Genomic DNA, 20,824 nt, shown 5'->3' with positions numbered 1-20,824 from the left:
TGGGTTCTGAGTACAGTACAACAGCGGCCAGAGAAGATCTATCCCTAGAAATGGCTATCTTTCTTCTCCAGGGAAACAGATCAGAACTTTTCCACCTGCATTTTTTTTTAATTGAAGATGAATCAAAAGCAAGAACAAAGAACAAAAGAAAAGTCTTGATGCTGAGCCGTGTTTATGCCTCCTCTAGAACCATCTGCTCTGAACAGAAACTGGCTGCCTGCTTGTTGACAGCACAATCCTTACAGATTGAAAGGTGCAGTATGCAGAAAACAGAAGCCTAAGAACCTAACTATAGCGCAATGATAAATACATGTAGGGCTTGTAGCATCAGGTCCTATATGTATACTGGCAGAAAGCTTGGGCCAAATTCGGACATGGTTTACCCATTTCAGTGGAGTGGATTTGGGCCCTTTATACATAAAAAGAAAGGCACAGATTGCAACTGTTGTATTATATGTGTGCCCACCAAGAATTATACAGGCTGAATGCTAGGAGAACTCTAACGGGAACATTTAGGATCCTTGTTAATTGCCAGGAAATCACTCTCATTTCTTGTCAATCATATAAGCAGAGCCATGTGAACTCTTAGAGAACTTTTGTGCATTCCCTTCAGTGTAATTAGTGTCTCAATTGTAATAGTAATAGAAGTGTGTTTCTCTAAACTCTGGCTTTGTTCCATTGGCTGAAATTCAGGGCTGCCTCTGAACAACAATGTGAATCTAAAATGCTCCCCGCTGTGGGATGATATAAAGCAACTTGCTTCTCAGTGCATTGTTCTTTATACCTGGTGCACATGAAGACAACGCAGTTTCACATTGCTGCTGCCTTTCCCTGCCACCGGGGGCAGTAGACGGAACCTACCAAGCTTTGGAAGAAGTACCATGCTTGAGAATTAGACAAAGGTAACTTGGATCCCTGTGGCATCTGAGGAGAGAAGTCATATTAGCTATTGTTGTGTGCTCAGAATTAAACTGACTGCCCCCACTGAGCTCTGGAAGGAATGACGGGCGGAGTAGGGGGTAGAACCCAGCCTGCAAGGCAAAAATTTATCCTGCTTCACTATTAAATAACCAGTCTGCATTTATGAAAGAGGAAGGGCATTCCGCTTGTGACATCAAGGGTGCTTCACTTCAAGCTCCCCTAGCATGTGCCGTGATGGCCATTCTCCTGCAGAACAAATTAATGGCAGGATTTTGGAATAGGAACATGCTAGGTTTTGCTGTTTGGACAGATCCTCTGGCTTGCTTTTTGCTCAGGTAGGAGTGAAGCCCTTTATAAACTAAACAAATCCATTGGCCATTCCCTCAGTAAATCATACCTGTATCACACAAACTGTTGATGGCACAATGAGGTTGCTTCGTGCAGTTATCCCTACAGGCCCTGTTATGTCCTTGTTGACCGAGTGTTTCCTTCAACACTTTGACAGGCATGTCTAAGAACAAAGAATTTGATGGAGGGGGATAAATATTTCTGTGGAAGCAAACCTCAGCTTCGGTTACAGATTATGCCCAGTTTCTACCACACTAGGTGCAGGATGTATGGAACATCATGCCTCTACAAGACTTTCAGAAGTACTGATTTGCTTCAAAGGTGCCTGAGTACGTGAAAGACTAGAATTGGAATGTTTAGTTCCAAAGCAGCTGTGTTAGAGGTTCCCACTGTCAGTGCTTTGTCGAAAAACCCTTCTTTTGGTCTCTCAGGAATGTACGTGCTAAAGCCTACGCCTGTTCCACTTTTCCCAGAGTGTACATTGCCAGTGAATGGAAAATGTAGCCCATTGTTTCTTTTCCACATTTATCATTTCAGATATCGGAGCCTTAAATTGCTCCTGCAATGTAGATGCACACAGAACATGCGTCTGTGTGAGCAAAAGTATTAAGCCAGATCTGCACATCAGATGGGCCCACAGAACACAGCTTTCCATCACTCACCATAAAAACCCTCTCCTTACAAACCAAGTTTCACGACGTAATCTAGTCTCCTTTTAGGCTTAAAATTGGTCCCTCTATGAATCTAATGGCCAAAAATGAATATTACTTAATATGAGCCATAAATTAATTCTTCTGAATGAGATGTAGTCATGATGAGATCCTGGAGCAGTGAATGCGGGCACAAGAATGAAAGGGGAACTGTTTTGGGGGACATGCAGAGGACATCACTGGAGTCTTGAGTTACATAGGAAAGGCCCTGGCAACAGAAGACAGTTTTATGCTCTTTGCTTAAAATGTTCTCAGACAGAATAGTCAGGGGAGAGGGGGCACTGCAGGGTGATGGGGGTGGAGGGGGAGTTGTTTGTTCTCATTGTTTCACTCTTGACAACAAAATCAGTTATTTGGCTGGTTTGATTTAAAAGAACATTGCACAATCAAACGGAATTTCTAAGAAAGGATACACAAGGCTTTTTTCTTTCCTGGAATGTCTTGCACACATTTCCAGCATATGACATAGGTTTCTTTGGAGTCACTGGTTGTTTTCCAACGCTGCGCTGGATTTCACTCCAGGGAAAAGAGATTATATCTGTTGTTCTCCGTTTCTTTTCATAGTCTACCATCTGCTGGTTAGACTTCAGAACTGCATGGGGCTTGTTCCAGATAGCATTCTTTGGCAGTGGGCATGTGTCAGAGGTGTGAATGTCACCTGCTCTTCGTCTCATGTGAAACAGGAAACAAGAAAATATTCTCTCTACAAGCTCTCTGACCTGCTTCCACCTCTCAAAGGATGTAGGGATCTTTGCTGAAGATGAAGCAAGCACTGTTTCCTTTCTAACTGCAGTAGAATGTGAAATACATTAGCTACTATCATAGGATCATAAAATATCCGGGTTGGAAGAGACCTCAGGAGATCATCTAGTCCAATCCCCAACTAAATCAAGAATATAGACGTTAGAATATAGGTAATCCAAATTTTGTCTCCACAGCTCCATATATTGTCTATCAATCCAATCTAAGCACACCCTAAGGGTCAAATCCGCAGCATGATGTAACTTCTCCTAGCTCCACCCAAGTGAGTGGGGATGTCGATGATTTATATGGAAGTTGAGATTCTAAAATAACTAAGAGGCCTGTGTACAAGCTGCACACTTATGGAAATGCTGGATTAAGACACATAGGACCGTTAAAGAGGGCCTACCTCATTGCCCTTGCTGCCTGGAATGCTAGTTCTAAAGAAGAAGATTTACAGCAAGGGAAAATAAGCTGTTTCTCAGGGCTGTATCAGGAAATTTGAGGACCTGCTTCCGCACCCAGGTCTGAAGGAGAATATGCACATACGTATGTATCATGGTCTCGCTCTGATTTTAAGGCTGGCAAAGACTAGTCGCAGGCCTGAAAGCAGCAATTAAAAACAAGGAGAGAAGTGATACTATTGTGAAAAAGCAACAGGCATCCTGGATATCACCCTCTCTCAAACTCTCTGAAAGAACGGGCCATTTACTCTATAGAATTCTTGCTTTGCACGTGATTTGAGGCTTCATGGAATTGTTACAGTTTAACTACCGAATGGAATAGGGAAGGGAACATCGGCACCATCTGTAGTTATGGTGACAAGAAAATATTGACAGCACAATAAATTACGTATTAATGAAAATAGCAAGGCAAAAATTCATCCTGCTTCACTATTAAATAACCAGTCTGCATTTATGAAAGAGGAAGGGCATTCCGCTTGTGAGATCAAGGGTGAAGGAGTCTCTTTAGCTATTCACTTCTGTTTCTGTGCAGTGTATGTTACCAACCAACCACAGCTGATAATGGTCTTAGAGTTGCACAACAGGCTACTTGCAATTCCCTAAATTAATCCCCTTCTAGAGGTTCACCTGATATGTATAGTCACACATTGAGCTCCTGGTACAAAACCTTAATGTCCAACAGAGCACAGGGAAGAAATCTCTGATTGTCTCTTCTCTCTGTAGGTATCAACTGCTAATTATCAGGTTAATCATAAATTGACCAAATGCTTTTCTTTTCTTTGCATGGACCCACCCCCCAAGTGAAATTCCTTTGCGTCGAAACATTTCTTGGGCACCGTTGATAAATAATTATAAGCAGGATGGATCATGTTACGCAAGTCCAGGCTGGTAACTATGCTGAATACTCTTCCCAATGTACCTAGTATTGGCCTTTCAAAATGAAGCCTCTAGTTTTCTGTCTGTGTAATGTATTCACTGCTCATGGATTTGGGGACCTCTAAGCAGTGCAGCTGTCTGAGAATGCACTAGCTAGTCTGCTTGCATGGTATGGCATATCCTGGCTTGGGAAAACTTGAAACATTGGTTTAGCTTGCATCTGAAGAGCAGTATTTGATTCAGCCATAGCGTATTGCAGTTACCACCAAAATTGTCAGCGTGGCTTCTTGAAAACATTTATTTTTTGGTGCCAAGCAACTTCTCAAGGATTATTGGACAACAAGGGCCTTAGGAGAACTCAGAGAAGAACTTTCACCTTGCTCCAGTTGAAGATCATTCAGATCTTGATTTTTTTTTATTATTATTATTTTTTTGGTAAGAAGAAGATATTGAATTGACTCTGGTTCTGCCAGTGTTGCAAGTTAATTAGGCTTGGCATACTGGGAAAAGGCCATGAAAAACCATCACCGTTTCAGGAAAGAGGAAGAAAAAGTTGAAATGTCAGTGATGAAAAAGCAAAAGCAGAATTCTTCCTGGCGTGCGTACAAGCAAGAAGTACCAGCAAGTATAACATGGTAAGTTCCATTCTGACAATGGTACATTTGTTAAGGGCTTGTCTAAATGGAAAGTTAGTGTGCAGTAAGCTAGGGTGTGAATTTACCGCACACTAGCTGCTCTGCACTAACTTTCTGGGTGGACACTTTTACTGAGCACTAAAAGTGCCCTCAGGCTGGTTAGTGTAGTACGCTTTAAAGTGTATGAAGCTAAAGTTCACAAAGGCATTTTTAGGCCTGGTCTACACTGGGGGGGGTCATGGGGGGGTCGATGTAAGATACGCAACTTCAGCTACAGGAATAGCATAGCTGAAGTCGACGTATCTTATTTCAACTTACCTCCCGTCCTCACGGCGCAGGAACGACGGCCGCGGCTCCCCCGTCGACTCTGCTACCGCCGCTCGCCCTGGTGGAGTTCCGGAGTCGACGAGAGTGTGTTCGGGGATCGATATATCACGTCTAGATGAGATCCGATATATCGATCCCCGATAAATCGATCACTACCCGCCGATCCGGCCGGTAGTCTAGACATACCCTCAGTGTCCACACAGGGAGTTAGTGCAGAGCAGTTAGTGCTGTAAATTCACACTTTGGCATGCACTGCACAAATTTCCCAGTGGCAACAAGCCCTAAGCCACGATGTGATGTTACACGTTTTTCAACCTGTGTTTTAGCCATGCAAGTCCGTTGGCTGTCAGCTGCACTAACATAGCTCATGGGCTACATCTACATATGCCACGCTGAAAGCTTATCCAGTACCTGGTGAGAAGGAAATAATGTCATAGATGTGTCACACCCCCACCATCAACAATGCTCTTGTGCTCCACAGGTGTTGCTGCTGCTGTTCATATTACTCAATTACAGCAGCTATTGAACATTTTGTAACTTTTCCTCTGAAAAGCCAGTACAAAAAGAAACTGAATATAATCAAATATAAAGTTATATGGTTGTGTACTTATTTAAATCTTTTCTATATAAAATAAGAATTCAGGTTGTACCTCAATATAGCAACACCTCGAATAGAAAAAAAATGGTGGCTTATTAGTTGACAGTGAATTCCCACCTGTAATCATGGAATTAACATGTGTTAGTCATTATTATTTCCTTCAAGCTATGCAGCTACCCACATTGGATATTTTCATCTGATCACATGCTTGCCATAGAGAAAATGTTGTCATGGCATCATGTGCTATTGAGATCTGCGTGCACTTGGTTTGGGAATTAAATACCTTAGAAAAAAGTGAAAGAGTGGAACAGCCTCTGACTAGCTAGAGGCTCAGAAGGCCAAATCCTCAGCTAGGGGAAGTCAGTGGAGCTGCAGTGATTTGTGCCAGCTGATGATCTGGTTCTGAGTTTAAGACCGATATCCAGCCCCCAGGGCTGGGAAGAGAGTGCCCCGCGTAGCTCTGTGCTAGCCCCCTTGCTGGTTCAGGAGCAGTGCAAAGAGTCACCTCCATTCCTCCTCAGCTAGGAGGAAAGTCATGAAGACTCAGGGCCTTGGAAATGGGCATGTGGCGGGAGAAGGGGGTGGGGAAATGTCTCTTTGGGACTTTGAGAAACACGAAGGGAAAGCGAATGTGTTGCAGAAGCCACAAGGGATCTCCTGGTGAAATACTATCGCCTGTGAGGGCGGGGAAAGCAGCCTGGTGCACTCGCTTCATCTTCACGTCCTGCTTTCCCTGGTGCCACTCTTGCATTTATTGCTGCTAATAGTAATAATAATAATTAATAAGCAATGGTGCCTTTCAGTCAAGGATCTCGAAGCCTCCCAAAAACACCGTGATGCAGAACACTGTAATTCTTGACAGATGGCTGAAACCGAGCCACAGCGGCTCTGTCTACCCTGCCATTGGACACCCGCGGCTGGCCCAGACCAGCTGATTCGGGTTCATGGGGCTAAGGGGCTGTTTAACTGCAATATAGACATTCGGGCTCGGGCTCTGGGACTCTCCCCCCTCTCAGGGTTCTAGATGCTGGGCTCCAGCTCGAGCCCGAATAGCGACACCACAATTAAACAGCCCCTTAGCCCAAGCCCTGCATCAGCTGTCACAGGCCAGCCGCGGGTTTTTAAGTGCAGGGTAACCCCAGAGAGGTTAGCGTCTACGTTTTCAAGGGCCCACTAATGCTGGGCATCCCTCACGAGGCTCGTTGAGCCTGATTTTCAGAAGTGCTGACCCCTCTGCCGTCCGCTTGTTCTTACTACTCCCTGAAAGAGAACATACAGCAAATTAACACCCCTGGACCTGAGCGGCCGGCATATACCCCCGCAACAATCAGTGCCTATCCTGTCCCCGATGAGCCTTTGCTTTGCTTTGCTTTCCTTTTCCACCAGCTTTGATCAGAGTAAAAGCCCCCGTCTGGAAGAAGAGCTGGAGCTGAGTCACTTGCAGCTCCTGCAAGCCTTGTTCGCTAATCACAGCTCTCCCGAAGGGAAAGACCAAGGCAGGGAAGCAGAGAATAAAGACCAGTGGGTGAGACCCTCCAGAAAGCAGAAAGTGCAGCCACCAGGAAGTCTGACTCGACAAGAGTTTCACAGAGCCCTGTCAGAGCTGACTGGCTCCGAGATCTGGAACAACCAATCAGAGCTGCTTTTCAACAAGGTAACGAGGATTTGGGGTTAGATGGGTTATGAGTGCAAATAATTCCCATCCCAGCCCGTTAGCATTTCTAGCATGCAGGCTCCACAACATTTTGAAACACTCTTACTTTTCCTTGCATGTCACTCCACTACTCCCCTTCCCATTAGGACTCTTGCCTTATGGCAACTAGTCTAGTCACTGGCTACCTGGGACTTCAGCATTAACTGCTTCTCCACGGCCTTGCATCTTGTGGAGGTAAAACGCTACCACCAGACTGAGTGAAGTACCCTGATTTCATAGCATTTTACAGTCACTTTGCAGGGGTGTATACATGCAGAGACCTGGAGAGTCACACCCTATGTCTTATCCACTTAGACTGTGAGCTCATCACGTTCAGGGACCGTCTCATCATATGTATGTACAGTGCCAAGCACTATGGGTTCCCCGGTGGAGTCTCTGGGTGCTACTGTAATACAAGCGATGAGTAATTTTCATCATCAAAGTGGAATTTGCTCACAAGAACTGTGGAACCTGGTCACGCTACCTGTGACGTCACGTCGGCTTTTCCCCCTCCTTGTTTGTTCTCATGGTTTTTGAGGTTGACACCAGCTGCGATGGCCTTATTGACTGGAACAAGTTCTGCGCATACCTGCTGCTCTATTATAAAGAAAGGGACCCCATGAAAGCCAAGAAGGAGATCTTTCTTGGCAGGGAGCCCCTCCTCCGACACTGTGTGCAGAACAAGGTGAGCGGAGAGGGAGGGGCATTGGGCGAAGGGGGTGGAGGAGCTGAACTGTAACTGGACAGGCTGGTGGCGTAACTGTTCTCTGGTGCTGCACGTAGTTCGCCAATATTCCTCTCTTCTTCAGCCGCATTTTTCCTTCACAAACAAAACATAAAAGGAATTAAAAACTTGAGCTTTACTCTTTTTTTTCCCCAGCTTTATTGCAGTTTTCTTGAGGACACAGGCAGACAGCGGTTGGCAGAGTTTTCTGTCTAGCTGGAATTGTCTTCAGAGCAGCTTTTCTTATTGAATTTCTAGTAAAAATCAAATAAAGAATTCCAGATTTGTTCCACTGACATAACAGTAAAACAATTTTGGCCAGGCACTTAAATCTAGCGAGAGGTCACTTTATCAATGAAAGGGGCAGGGTCGTAATTTGCCTATTTCAGAATCAGTTGGGCTGAGCATTTCCCTTTCACTTTGAAGGTGTACGGTCAGATTCTAGCCTTGTTTATAGCCACCATTGAACATAATGTGAAACGGAGAAGAGAGTGAGATCTGACCACTGGAGCAATCTTGGTCTTGGTTTTTCAGCTGGCGCCAACTACCAGGATATTGGCCATCTCTTCTCCACCGCCACTCTGGTTTGTAAGTGTCAGCAAAGGAGGAGTTCTTACTACCTGGGACAGCGCTCTGCATATTCAGAAAACGTATGAGGTAAAGTGATTGGTAATAGCATGGGGGTTAATGCAGTGACAGCTGAACACTTGGGAGTAATTTAGCATCCAGATTTCACTCCATAAATTGCCGTCTCTAGGAGAGTTTAGCTTCTTTGCAATGAGGATTGGTGCTGGTTGGAATTTTACAGAGGAATGTTTTCCAATGGAAAATGCAGTTTCTGCAAGAGTCAAATTTTCTGCAAGAAAATTTCAGTGTTGCCCCCAAATTTTGATTTTCTATAGGGAAAATGGAAATAAAAGCTTTAGCTCCTTGGCTGCCCACCTGGAGGGATGCTGCAGATCTGGGGCTTCTAGGTTCCAGGGTACCTGGCTGCATGACTCCCTGGGCAGCCAGCTCCCTGACTCCCCGAGATAGCCAACCGGAGAGTCAGGCAGCCCAGTCAGCTGCCCTGGGATCGAGGGGTCCTGGAAGTCCGTGGGCCCTGCTGAGGAGCCAGAGAGCCTGGAAGCCTTTTTGAAATGAAACACTTTGTTTTTTCCCATAATGGGAAATTCCGAAATTCCTGCATTTCATTCTGAATCTGAAGCAATGTGTCCAAAGTGTCAGAATTTCCCTTTTGCGGGAAATTTTGAGTTTAAATCCTCCCTAATGAGATTCCAGTACCTACCTTCATAAACCATTTCTTGTGGCTCCTAGTACTCCTGCCACCTGCCCTGGGGAAAATAAGGGGGTTGCCTTGTTGTGTATCATTAAATGCATTGCATCAACTAGCATTATATGGGGTCAGAGTACCAGTCTGTTCATCTCTTCCTGTCGTCTGTTGGTGACTACTTAGATTGTAAGCTCTTTGGGAATATATACAGCACCTAGCACAATGGGGCCCAGGTCCATGACTCTTAATGCTACTGCAGTACAGATTGATAATAATGTGGATGTTTAGGATGCTAGGATTAGCAAGGTACCTTCATTTTCCAAGCAGTATGGTCCTGGCACTGCTAGGTGCTGCTGAGAAATTCCTGCCAAGTGCTGAGTGCCTTCAGTGGGAGATGAAAAATATGCAGCTCCTTGCAGAATCCAGGCATATTAACTTCATCTGGGAATGGCTGTTTCATGCTGAAGGTGGCACCAGTGCATTTCTTCTGAGAGAGCTTCCAGTCGTTTGAGTTCTCCTTTGCTGCTTGTTTTCTAACAGATTGCAACAGATTCCAAAGGCTCTCAAGCAGAAAAAAGAAGATTGAAATCCTGGACCACAGATGCTGCGTACATGGCAAATGTCCACAAAATCGCTGTAGCCACCACCTGCAGGGATATTCACTTTTTTGACATGTCCACGGCAAACCTTTTTGAAGAGTTTCATTTATTTGGTACAAGTTAGGCTTTTACTAATAGGAGGGGCCTCTGTTCATGTTCCCAGATTCTATTCTGAGGTTTGGGTACAGTCTAAATCAGGCTTCTGATTTCCAGCATTGATTCCTAGGGAAAAACACCAGGCTGTTCACACAGAAACCTGGGTATTTTGGAGAGCAACAAACCAAATAAAAGTACAGTCTCTGAGCTCCCTGTTCTTGTTCTCTCCTACTGCTTAATGGAGTTAGCCAAACTTGGCCAAAGGCAGGTAGCTAACGCCTTGCGGTTTGGGAATGGTGCAGCAGATGGGGAGTTGGAGCTTCAGAACCAGATCCCAACACTCACTAGTAGGTCAGGTGTGGAGGGGATGGATTCCTATAGATGTATAGGTATCACGGCTTAAATTAAAGGCTGGAAGTATCACCCTTACTGAAGTCAGTGGACTAAATTCTGTTCACACTGGCACTGGCATAAATCCAGATTGGCTCCATTGGGTGCAGGGAGGTCAAGCTGAATTTACACTGGTGAAAGCAGCTTGTGGCCCATGGGATTACCTGAGATATAAATCGGGCAGAACGTGGTTTTGGTCAGATCCTCACCTGGCATTAGTTAGCATAGCTCCACTGGAGATCAACAGAGCTATTCCAATTTGACATCATGTGAGGAGCGGGCCCTTTATGTAGCGTGGATCTGACTCTGCGTTGTCTTGCAGCTTGTGCGGCTAGTGGAAGTGATGTGCTCCCATTCTCATCTGGTAGCAATTACCTCCTACAATGGAGAAACAGGCCCAATGAACCTTATTTAAATAAATCAGAGGGGTAGCCGTGTTAGTCTGGGTCTGTGAAAACAACAAAGAGTCCTGTGGCACCTTATAGACTGACAGACGTATTGGAGCATAAGCTTTCATGGGTGAATACCCACTTCGTCAGACGCATGTAAATACCCACAAAGTGGGTATTCACCCATGAAAGCTTATGCTCCAATACGTCTGTTAGTCTATAAGGTGCCACAGGACTCTGTTGCTTTTTATTTAAATAAATGACAGTACAGCAACTGCTGGAGGTGGGTGAATGCAAGAAGTGATTAGAGACAGGCCGAGCTACTAAATTCAGATCCATTTCTGAATTTCACAGAACTTCAATGAGTATTTGGGCCCAGAGTTTTGGTTCATGTCTGTCTCTAGTGATGATTATGTTGATGGTTATAAGTTATAGGTAGTGGAAACTAATCATCATTCTGGCCTCAATATTTTCATGCATACCCAAGGAATTTACACTGTTCCCTGCCATTAACAGTAATGAGTTCTATGCATCTCCATCCCCTCCCACTGCTTTGAGAGAATAGGATCCCTTTCTATGTATCACATGGAAAATGGATATTGACGAAGTGGAATAGAAAAAAAATTATGAATAATTCTAATATTCCATTTCTCTTTCTATCCCTCCAGCTCTGAAAAATGTTCCAACATCATTGTACTACTGGTATAATACAAAGGTACAGTGGCACAGCACTTCGTGTTCCCAATATGTGCTCATAAAGTTACCTGTAACCTTTATTGTTTATCCCCAACAAGTAAAAGTGTTTATGCCCATTTGTGCCAAGCTATAACTCTTTGAGGTAAGGTCACAATTTAGGATTGTCTTATATTTCAGACACAAGAACCCATCCTGACGTAGGTCACAAAGATTGTTTGCTACCATTCTCTTGTGAGTGACTAAGAAGCCAGTCAAGATTCATGGCTGAGAAGGAAAAGTTAATTATTACTTAAAGGAATAACAAGGGTGCTCTCAGATTGGAAACTGGGATTTATTTAGGAAGATTTTCTAGCGCTAATCTACTTGGGAACGGAGGATTTGCAGAGCAGATCAGAGCCTTCCCCATCAAATTCAATCTCCTGCTTGTAGCAGAGGTGGGCACCTGATGTTTCAGGGAAAGGCAAACCTGCCCCACTCCACCAGTTATGTACTTTGCCAGTTGTGCAGTGGGGTCTGTAGGGAGACGTACAATGTTGTATATAAGGGTAGCAGAATCAATGTGTCTATAAAGGGAACAGAACCAATACTGCCTGTACAGGAGACAGAGATGGTTCCAATTCACACCCTGTGTCAGGAGGTTTGATTGTTATCAGCTGTCTGTGCTGGATGGGGCAAATCTTGCTTCTCTGCAGCATGTGAGGTCCGGACCTTGACACAGTGACCCAAAGCTGTGTCGCTACCCTAGTCCAGGGTCAGGCTTTGGGGAGAGGGCTCAGGTATGAACCTGCTATACTGCACAGAGCCCAGCTCTTGGGGGGAAGGGGCACACTGTGTGGCCACATGTGGTGAGTTTGGGGCATGGCCCGGGTGTGTTTGGGATGGATCCAGGGGGTGGATGCTGTATCAGAGCTCCCCAAGGCACGCACAGCACCCTACTCGAGCCATGGGCTGATTCCCTGGCTTTGGGCCAACGGACTGTAGCGGGGTTTTCAGCAGTGACTCAAGCGCAATTACATTCATTGTATGTTTAATCAGCTGTTAACCATGCGAAGATAGAGCATAAAGGGAACATAATCAGCTCCCCCCCCCCGCCCGCGGCACATCCCAGCTCCTCCCTCCCTCCTCTGTGTTTTTGTTTCCCTTCCAGTCCTTAGGGAGTCGCTCCTTGCTGCTCTGGGGAGATGACCATGGTGGGGTTCACCTGCTCTGGCTGCTGTGTCCTCATTTGGGCGTCTTTGAAAAGCCCTTCATGGATCAGTCGGGGCCGCAAAGGATCTTGCTGCAGGTGGGGGCAGAAAGGCGTCTTCCAGAACGCTGCTAACCTTCTAATGGTGCTAAGCATCCCTCCTTTGTCACTGCCCTTCCTGACCTCCTTTCGGAGGCCCTAGAAAACAGAACCTAGGCTAGGAAAGATGGTCCAGTTTAGGTCAGGTTTAGCTACCACAGCCCAGTAGATGCCACTGTCTTCTCCCCATCAGCCCAGCTACGTCAGGCAAGAAGTCACAAACTTTCACCTCGTGCTACCCCACTCTCTTTATCTGGGAGAATCCCAGTTTAGAGCAGTTAGCTGAGAGTGACATGTAAGGAGCACAGGCTTTATAGGCGCTATCGGGTACCAAATGCTTCCCCTCCTCCCCAGGCTCTCCCTCTAGGTCCATAAAGGAGTGGACCAAGCATTATCCTAATGCAGGGCTTCACTAGTTGATAAAGCTGGAATAGCACTGACCCGTATCCCAGGTGATACAGGGATTGGGACGCAACCTGCACAGCCGACACAATTCTGGGTACTGCCTCGATCAGCCCTCAAGTCTACCAGGTTGTTTTTAGCTCCTCTACTAAAGACCTTCCCACACACGCTCAGATTGGCTCAGCTCTCAGATGGTGACTAAGCCAAACCCTATAGAAACTTCACCACTTAAGGTCAAGACAAACCTTAAGTCCCAACTGAGCCAGAAGCCAAGGCCAGCTGTCCTCAGCCAGACAGAGAAGTCATCCTGTAGCAGGATGTTTGTGGGCAGGATGAGGAGGATAAACAGGGAATCTTCTCAGTTAAGCAGGCATTCCCAAGGGCCCTCTAAATCCCCGGGCCCCACTGAACGCTCAACATTAATCTCAGATATCAACTTCTACAAATAATGGAAGGGTGGGGGAATTCAGTGCTTGTGAAATATTCATTTCTACAGAGGTGGGCAGGAGTTGCTATAAAAAAGCTCTTTTTAAAAAAGAAAAAAGAAAATGTTTCCCTTCGAAATGAGAGAGTAAATTCACATAGAGTCAAAGGAAATAGCCTTGGATGCTGCTCTGGGCTGAGATAAAAGGTCAAGGCTGCGAGAGGCCACAAAGTAGCAGCATTCAGACTGTAAAACGCCTTCGCCGCCCTAGGTTCATATCAAAGAGTTTGAGGCTGTAGTAGCTTCCCAAGCATGTGAGCAGCGTTTCTTGCTGCTGTTCTCGGTTATAAATAGAAACACAGCGGGTTATTTTTAGAGCTTGGTGAGTGGGGATGGAGGGAACTAGAGAAATCCTTCCAAAGAAACTGTTTTCAAGTTGAGGCAAACATCACGGGGGGACAAGAATGTAACAGCTGTGCGTTGCCATTCAGAATTGTCCCAAACCAACCCCTTAATGCCCTAAGCCGGGGGATATTTGGTTCTGCATCTGAACTGTGCATCTCAGGCTCAGTTTTAATCCCATCATCAAGTCATTAGTCACACTGCCGGGGGACAAAATAGTCTGCTGGGTTGGCATGGCATCATAAACATCATTGCATTACGCCCAGGGTTCACCAAACTTCACTGCTAAAACCCACATCTCTTGGTATTCCAGCCCCTCTAGGCTTCTCCCTCTCTGTGTGCATGCCACCTCCATTCGTATGACGATGGGTGATTGGCAGGTGAACCAGCCTTGTGACATTTCTGTCCCTTGTTTTCCCCCAGGAAATTAAAGAGCACAGTAAGCTCCTGCAGTATCAAACCATCCCAGAGGTGCATGAGGAAGCTGTTTCCCAAATCCAGTATGTAGCAGAGGGAGAACTCATCATCACATCCTCAGGCAGTCCCCAGACCTCTGTGGTGATCATGGATGTTCTCAGAAAGAGAAAAGTTTACACCTGGAAAATCAAGAAGGTAGCCCCACTCCCCGCCCTCTGGCCAATGGTTTTACTCCAGCGTCAGGCAAAGGGAACACAGTCATGTATACTTCATAATATTCTATTCCTGTTTTTACACTCACCAGAGTTTATCAATCTTCTTATCTCTTTCAGGTACTTATCTGCCTCCCCTTTATCCTAGTATCTGAGCACCTCACAATCTTTAATGTATTTATCCTCACAGCACCCCTGTGAGGTAGGTCAGGGCTATTAACTCCAATGTACAGATGGGGAACTGAGGTACAGAGAGTCTAAAGCCTAGATCCACAAAGGAACATGGAATTGCAAGGAAAGCAGGATTGGAGCAGAGGGGCTGGACCCTGTGTCTCCCACTGCCCATGTTGGTGCCTGACCCACCAGGCTACAGAGTCATTTCCACTATCTCTTTCTGGCCCACTCACTTTAATTATTTGTCCCCAGTGGAACAGCTTCAACGGGAGAGTCTGAAGGAGACACGTGTCAAAATAGCCCGTAGCTCAGTGGCTGGAGCATGTTTCTGAGAGAGGTGGGCAATCCTGGTTCAATTCCTTTCTCCCCCTCAGGGGTGAATTGAACCTGGGTCTCCCGCATCCTAGGTGAGTGCTTTAACCACTGGGATAAAAGTTAGAAGAGGGACACCAATGCCACCACCAGAGTTTGAATGGGACCCAATCCAATAGCATGCTCAGAGGTGACCTACCGGCTTGGGCCCCATGAAATCGGTGAGCAAATGCCCTGGTTCGTGGATCACTCCGGGATTTAGGCAGGAGATCAGCGTTTATATGCCTAGAGTGGGGCAGCAGCGTGCATGCTCTGAGGCAGAAACACAGGAGCCAAGGAAACCTTTACCCAAAAAATGTAGGTGCCAAGTGACTTTAGACACCTGCAGGGGTCAGCAGGAGTTGTGTGGATCACACTGGAGCCAGGCACCTTTGTGGATCCCACCCAAGGCCACACAGGAAGTCTATGACAGAACCGGGGATTGAATCTGGGTCTCTCCAGCCCCTGGCTAGTATCCTCACCACAGGATCCTCCTTCCTTTCTACAGGGTTGCAAATTTGTCAGTCTTTTCCAGTCCTTTTTCACTAGGCAGAAGACATGTATTCTCTCCGCGTTTACTCCCAGAGGGGAATAGGGTGACCAGAGGTCCCAATTTTATAGGGACAGTCCCGATATTTGGGGCTTTGTCTTATGTAGGTGCCAATTACCCCCCACCCTCTGTCCCGATTTTTCACCCTTGCTTTCTGGTCACCCTAGAAGGGGGAACAAGGAGGCGAGAAGTCCCAGGCGGCTTCCCCTGCTCCCAGCAGGGAATGGGGAGCAGGGGGGCGGGAGGAGCAGCCTGCCAGGAGCCCAGGAGCCTGACCGGGCTCTCAGCACACACTGTCCCTTTTAAGTCGGTGAAAGCGCAGCTGGTGAGCACGTGTAAGGAGGGCAGTGTGGACATGCATCACCACAATAGTTACTGCAGTGGATATAAGTCAACCTAATATAGGTCAACTTAAGTTTCTAGTGTAGCCATACCCTAAGTCTTTGTGGGATATTGCCTAAAGATGCAAACAGGCATCTAGTTGGATTTTCAAAAGCACCTAAGTGGGTTTAGGTGCTTAACCTGCTCCCATAGATTTCAATGGGAGTTATGCTGTTTTAATTCAATATGAAAAAAAATACAGCAATTATATTTTACTAGCTAACAATTCTATTTTTACAATAAAAGCAACAGCACAGACAGACTCCGCAAAGCTTAATGAAATTCAGGAAAAATAGAATTTGAAACCAAATCTTTGGAAGCATCTAAATTAGCTCCCTTCAGTTCATTGTGGTTTTGCAATTGGATAGTTAAACAAAACTTAGCAGCGCTGAAATCAAAACAGGCCTTTTCCCCTCTCTGGTCTACAATCACAGAAAAATGTAGTCATGGAAAGAAAGAATTGGAGCCCTCCCATCCGGACAGAAATTCTAATTGCAAAGTGCAAAGGTTTCCTCTGCGTGTCTGAGTAGATTCTGCAAGACGAGGGGGAAAGTGCATTTTTTTAATCATAATATTTAAGAGCATCTTTGTGACCGTAAATTATTCTCAGAACCCTTTCTTTATCAATCCGGGATACAAAAGTAACGTCGTCTGATATCTGACTCACAAAGCTGAAATATGAAAAGGGAAAAAAACCCATTATTCCTGAGATCTTGTCTACAAAGTGCGGTGATGTGCTCTACAGGGGTGTGATTTCTAAAGTACATTCACAGGCTGCATGTTAATTGGTCCTGGTAGACCTGCTGGCGTGCATTAAAGGTTCCCTAGTGTGTTTTAACATTGTCCTGAGCCCAGATCTACAGAATTACTTTGCTATAACTATGTCCTTCAGGAGTGTGAAAAATCCACACCACTGAGCAGCATAGTTACACTGACCTAACCACCACCCTGCTCCCACGTAGACAGCTCTGTGTCAGCGGGAGAACTTCTCCTGCTGGCATAGCTGCCGTCTCTCAGGGAGGTGGATTAACTACATCAGTGGGAGAGCTCTCTCCCATTCGCATAGAGCATCCTCACCTAAGCACTACAGCTGAGCCGATGCAGAGTTTTAAGTGTAGATGAGCCCTGAGTCTTTTCCTAGTTGTGCCTCTCCGCCCTGCCCAGCCTCATTCCACAGACACTCTGCACAGACTGTACAAACGTTTTCCAAACACTTCTTGGGTTTTTTTCCTATTTTTTCTAGGGGGTAAAATGCTTCGACTACTGCAAATCCCTGAATCTGTTGGTTACCGGAGGGGTGGATCACGCTGTGCAGCTCTGGAACCGATATGTCACGAGCTGGCCAGTTACTACCTTTCAGGGACATTGTACTGCCATTCTGGCAGTTGCCATCTATGAGACCCGAGGACACGTATTCAGCTATTCCAAGGACTCGGTTTGTCAGATTTATGCTAGACTTTAGCCAGCACTACTCCTTTAATAGCAATGTTCACTCCTCCTTCTCTTGTGCAATATGCACCATGCCAGAGGGACGTTTGATATGTTACTGGATCAGTGTTTGGGTAGAAGACCTCTAGAGTATTGAGGCGTTGCAGCAGGTGGTGTGGAGATTCAGTAGGGGGCGCTCTTCCATCTGAGTCATGACTGTCAAAACGCCTGACTCAGCACAAAGTTAATGGCACTGCCAGAGGGGCCAGTTTTTGAGTGGGTTGTAAAACAAAGGCACTCCCATCCATTTTGTGGTCCTGAGTGATTCTAAGACACTTTTCATAAGAACAGGCATTTTGACACCAGTGCTCCTGTCGCATTTCAGCTCATTCTGCCTCCCAAAATTCCTCCAGCAGTTTCAATTGGATACTGAAGTGTACTGCTCCAGTATACCATTCTTTATGTCCTATGCTACAAAGCTGCCAGGTTTCACTCCATAGGAGGATGAAGCAATTTCCATATATTCCTCACCTACCTTATCAGGGCATTGTGAGGCTTCATTAACTAATCGTTCTTTGCAAAGTGATTTGAGATCCTGGGCTGAAATACATGATGGGCATTCACAGTATTCTGATGCCAGTGCCAAAGCCTATGGAAAGCCTACGTGTAGCTATGGGCAAGGAACGAATGTGCAGCTGTTTTTGAGGCAATAGGAGTTTCTTTTATCACCTCTTGCCTTTTGAAGAGGTTATTACAGTATTTTGAATTTATTTATTTTTGAGTTTTCCAGGCAATTAAAAGAGGGGACGAAATTTCTCAGCAATTATAGCAATTAATAATTTTAAGCCAAATAAGTGCTTAAAAAAATACATGCGCCTTCACTGCAGGTTGGTAGTTGGACTAGATAAAAGTAAATGTGATTATATTCTGCCATTTTCCTAAGAATCAGTGCTAGCAAGGAAGTCCTTTTTTAGTGGTAAGTGTATGGGACTATGAAACAGAGCATATAATACTTCTCTCCTTCTAAAGGCATCATGCGGATAAAAACATTAATCCAGCATTAGAGCTGTTAGACATTTTTCGGCCTAATTTTTTTTTTAATGCAAATTCAGTGACTCTGAAACATTTTGCGACATGGTGCTGGTTTCATGGACTTGCTTGTTTTGAAAAAAAAAATCAGAAAAAAATTAAAATGCTTCACTTTGACATTTTCAAAATGAAACGTTTGAATGTTTTGGGTTTGAAATGCCTTTGTGTTTCAAAATGCTTTTTCATTTTGTTTTTTAAAAAATCCCCAAATATTTTAAAATGGTCATAAGACAAACAAAATGTCAAAAAGTTTTCTTTGACCCAAAATCTTTTTCTTTTTCTTTTTTTTACATTTTGATTTGTTGAAAATTGCAAAACTTTTAGTTTTCAGTTCGACCTGGAACTATTTCTTTTTACTTTTGAAATTGCCAGCAAACCAAAAGCCATTATTCGCCCTGCTCTACTAATGATTATGAAGCACTTTGAAAAGCTCAGATGAAAGTCTCAGTGTTTGTGCAATATATTGTAACTGGCTTTGCTTCAGCAATGCCCTTAACTCTGCCAGAAAATGTCGTGTGAAAGGAAGTACATAAGGTGATGAGCTAAGACATCACAAAGCACGAGCACGTCACTCCATGGTAAATAGAAAAGATCTTCCTGAGCCACAAAATTCAGGAGTATGCAGAGCAACTAGTAGCCTCCTCTTGCAAACATGTAAATAAATCCCGGCTTCTCTCTCTTTCTCAGGTCCTGAAAGTATGGGATATTTTCTCACAGGCTTGTCTGCAGACACTGGCACTCAAGATCCCATGTGTCCAGCCAGAACAAACACTAGAACAGGGGGATTTTCCTGTCTTGCTCATCCAGCAGTCTCCCCACCTCCTCTTAGTCTCCTGTGCTGATTACATTGGATTGTTGAAGCTCCCGCATGTCAGTCCTGAGGAAGAAATGCTGGCTACCCATGATGCACCATTATGCGGTGCTCTGTACAACACCTTCTTCCACCAGGTCAGCACTTCTGATAACTTTATTGATCAGCACTTTCCGGTCGGGTTGGACTTAAACCACAACATTTGTATATGAATGCAGAATTTAAACCCCTTTGTGTGTTTGCATATAAGATACTCATTTGGCCCACTGTAGATATGGGGGCAACTGAGAAAATCAGATATAGATTTTGAATAGTTTTGGGGGTGTTTGGATCTGGGAGTTTGGTTCAGACCCAACTCTAGTTTCTATGCTAGATTTGCTAGAGAAACCAGTTCCAGGAAAGTGATTGTAAAAACATCATTATGGACCTCTGTATTTCTTCTCTCCATGTGACTTTCCCAGTCTAGTTTATGAAATTACAAGTAAAAAGCTGGCTTTCCCACTTACCAGAGGCACATGCTCCACCGGCCATTTGAAAATCCAGTTGGGACACATTTTTAGATGTGCTCATGCACCTTTTCACGCTTTCTACTTGTGCTGCACAAATCCTAATGCAAGCACTCAAACTCTGATTTGCACATCCGTAGAATATGTGTGTGTGTGTGTGTGCGCGCGCGTGCATGCTGCACATGCATTTACCTCTCCGGGAGTCAGTTAAGAGTCTGCAGGTGCAAAAGGATGCGGGAAAAAGTACACAGGTACTTTTGCAAATCTGATCCATTGCCTCAAGCATCATCGCCAATGACTGCAGATCTGCAGTTACAGTGTGCAAGACAGAAAAGAACCCAGCTTCCCCTTTCAAATGCACTGGCCAGAGGGGTGCGGGCAGCCCTGCTGTTACAACAGTGGCTGAGGAGTGTGTGTAAAAGACATCACCTCACCCACCTTGTCTCTCTGCTCTCCATGTGCGTATATAAACTGTGCACAAGTCACCCTTTAACTTCTTCTTTGATAAGCTAAACAGACTAAGCTCCTTAACTCTTTCACTAAAGCATGTTTTCCAATCCTTCAATCATTCTCATGGCTCTTCTCTGAACCCTCTTCAAATTTCTCAACATCCTTCAGCATGAAGTCACTTCAAATAAGACTGGACATAGCCCTGGCGAGGATATATTGCAGAGAACAATCCTACATCGGCCCCTGTTGACCTCGCAAGTGTTTATCCGCGGTGATTTCAGTTATTCCGTTCAATGGATCTACATGGATCAGTCTATAGCTGCCTTGAATCAGCCACTGCCTATGTTATAGATGGGTTGAAGTGGGGAAATTTGGCTTTTCTGCACAAACTGGTGGACTGATGCACCATCCAGGGAAGGTGCAGTCCTGCTCCGAATGGAGACGCTGCTCCCTACCGCTCCT

General features: G+C 45.1%; 1 protein-coding gene across 1 annotated transcript in view; it reads left to right on the top strand.

Moving 5' to 3' along the window:
* Window positions 1-4,124: 4,124 nt before the first annotated feature.
* LOC123346333 (WD repeat-containing protein on Y chromosome-like) overlaps window positions 4,125-20,824 on the top strand; it is a 51,630-nt gene continuing 34,930 nt past the window's right edge. Inside the window, exons 1-10 of the mRNA XM_044983666.1 lie at window positions 4,125-4,695; window positions 7,007-7,274; window positions 7,852-7,998; window positions 8,572-8,694; window positions 9,851-10,022; window positions 11,453-11,499; window positions 12,628-12,765; window positions 14,417-14,605; window positions 17,322-17,513; window positions 19,283-19,543. Of these exons, the coding sequence (XP_044839601.1) occupies window positions 4,574-4,695; window positions 7,007-7,274; window positions 7,852-7,998; window positions 8,572-8,694; window positions 9,851-10,022; window positions 11,453-11,499; window positions 12,628-12,765; window positions 14,417-14,605; window positions 17,322-17,513; window positions 19,283-19,543 (1,659 nt within the window). The 5' untranslated portion in view covers window positions 4,125-4,573. The remainder of the gene's footprint in view (window positions 4,696-7,006; window positions 7,275-7,851; window positions 7,999-8,571; window positions 8,695-9,850; window positions 10,023-11,452; window positions 11,500-12,627; window positions 12,766-14,416; window positions 14,606-17,321; window positions 17,514-19,282; window positions 19,544-20,824) is intronic.

This window comes from Mauremys mutica, chromosome 12 (assembly GCF_020497125.1).
Source record: "Mauremys mutica isolate MM-2020 ecotype Southern chromosome 12, ASM2049712v1, whole genome shotgun sequence".
Classification (NCBI taxonomy): domain Eukaryota; kingdom Metazoa; phylum Chordata; order Testudines; family Geoemydidae; genus Mauremys; species Mauremys mutica.
This window is presented reverse-complemented; position numbering and strand designations above follow the sequence as displayed.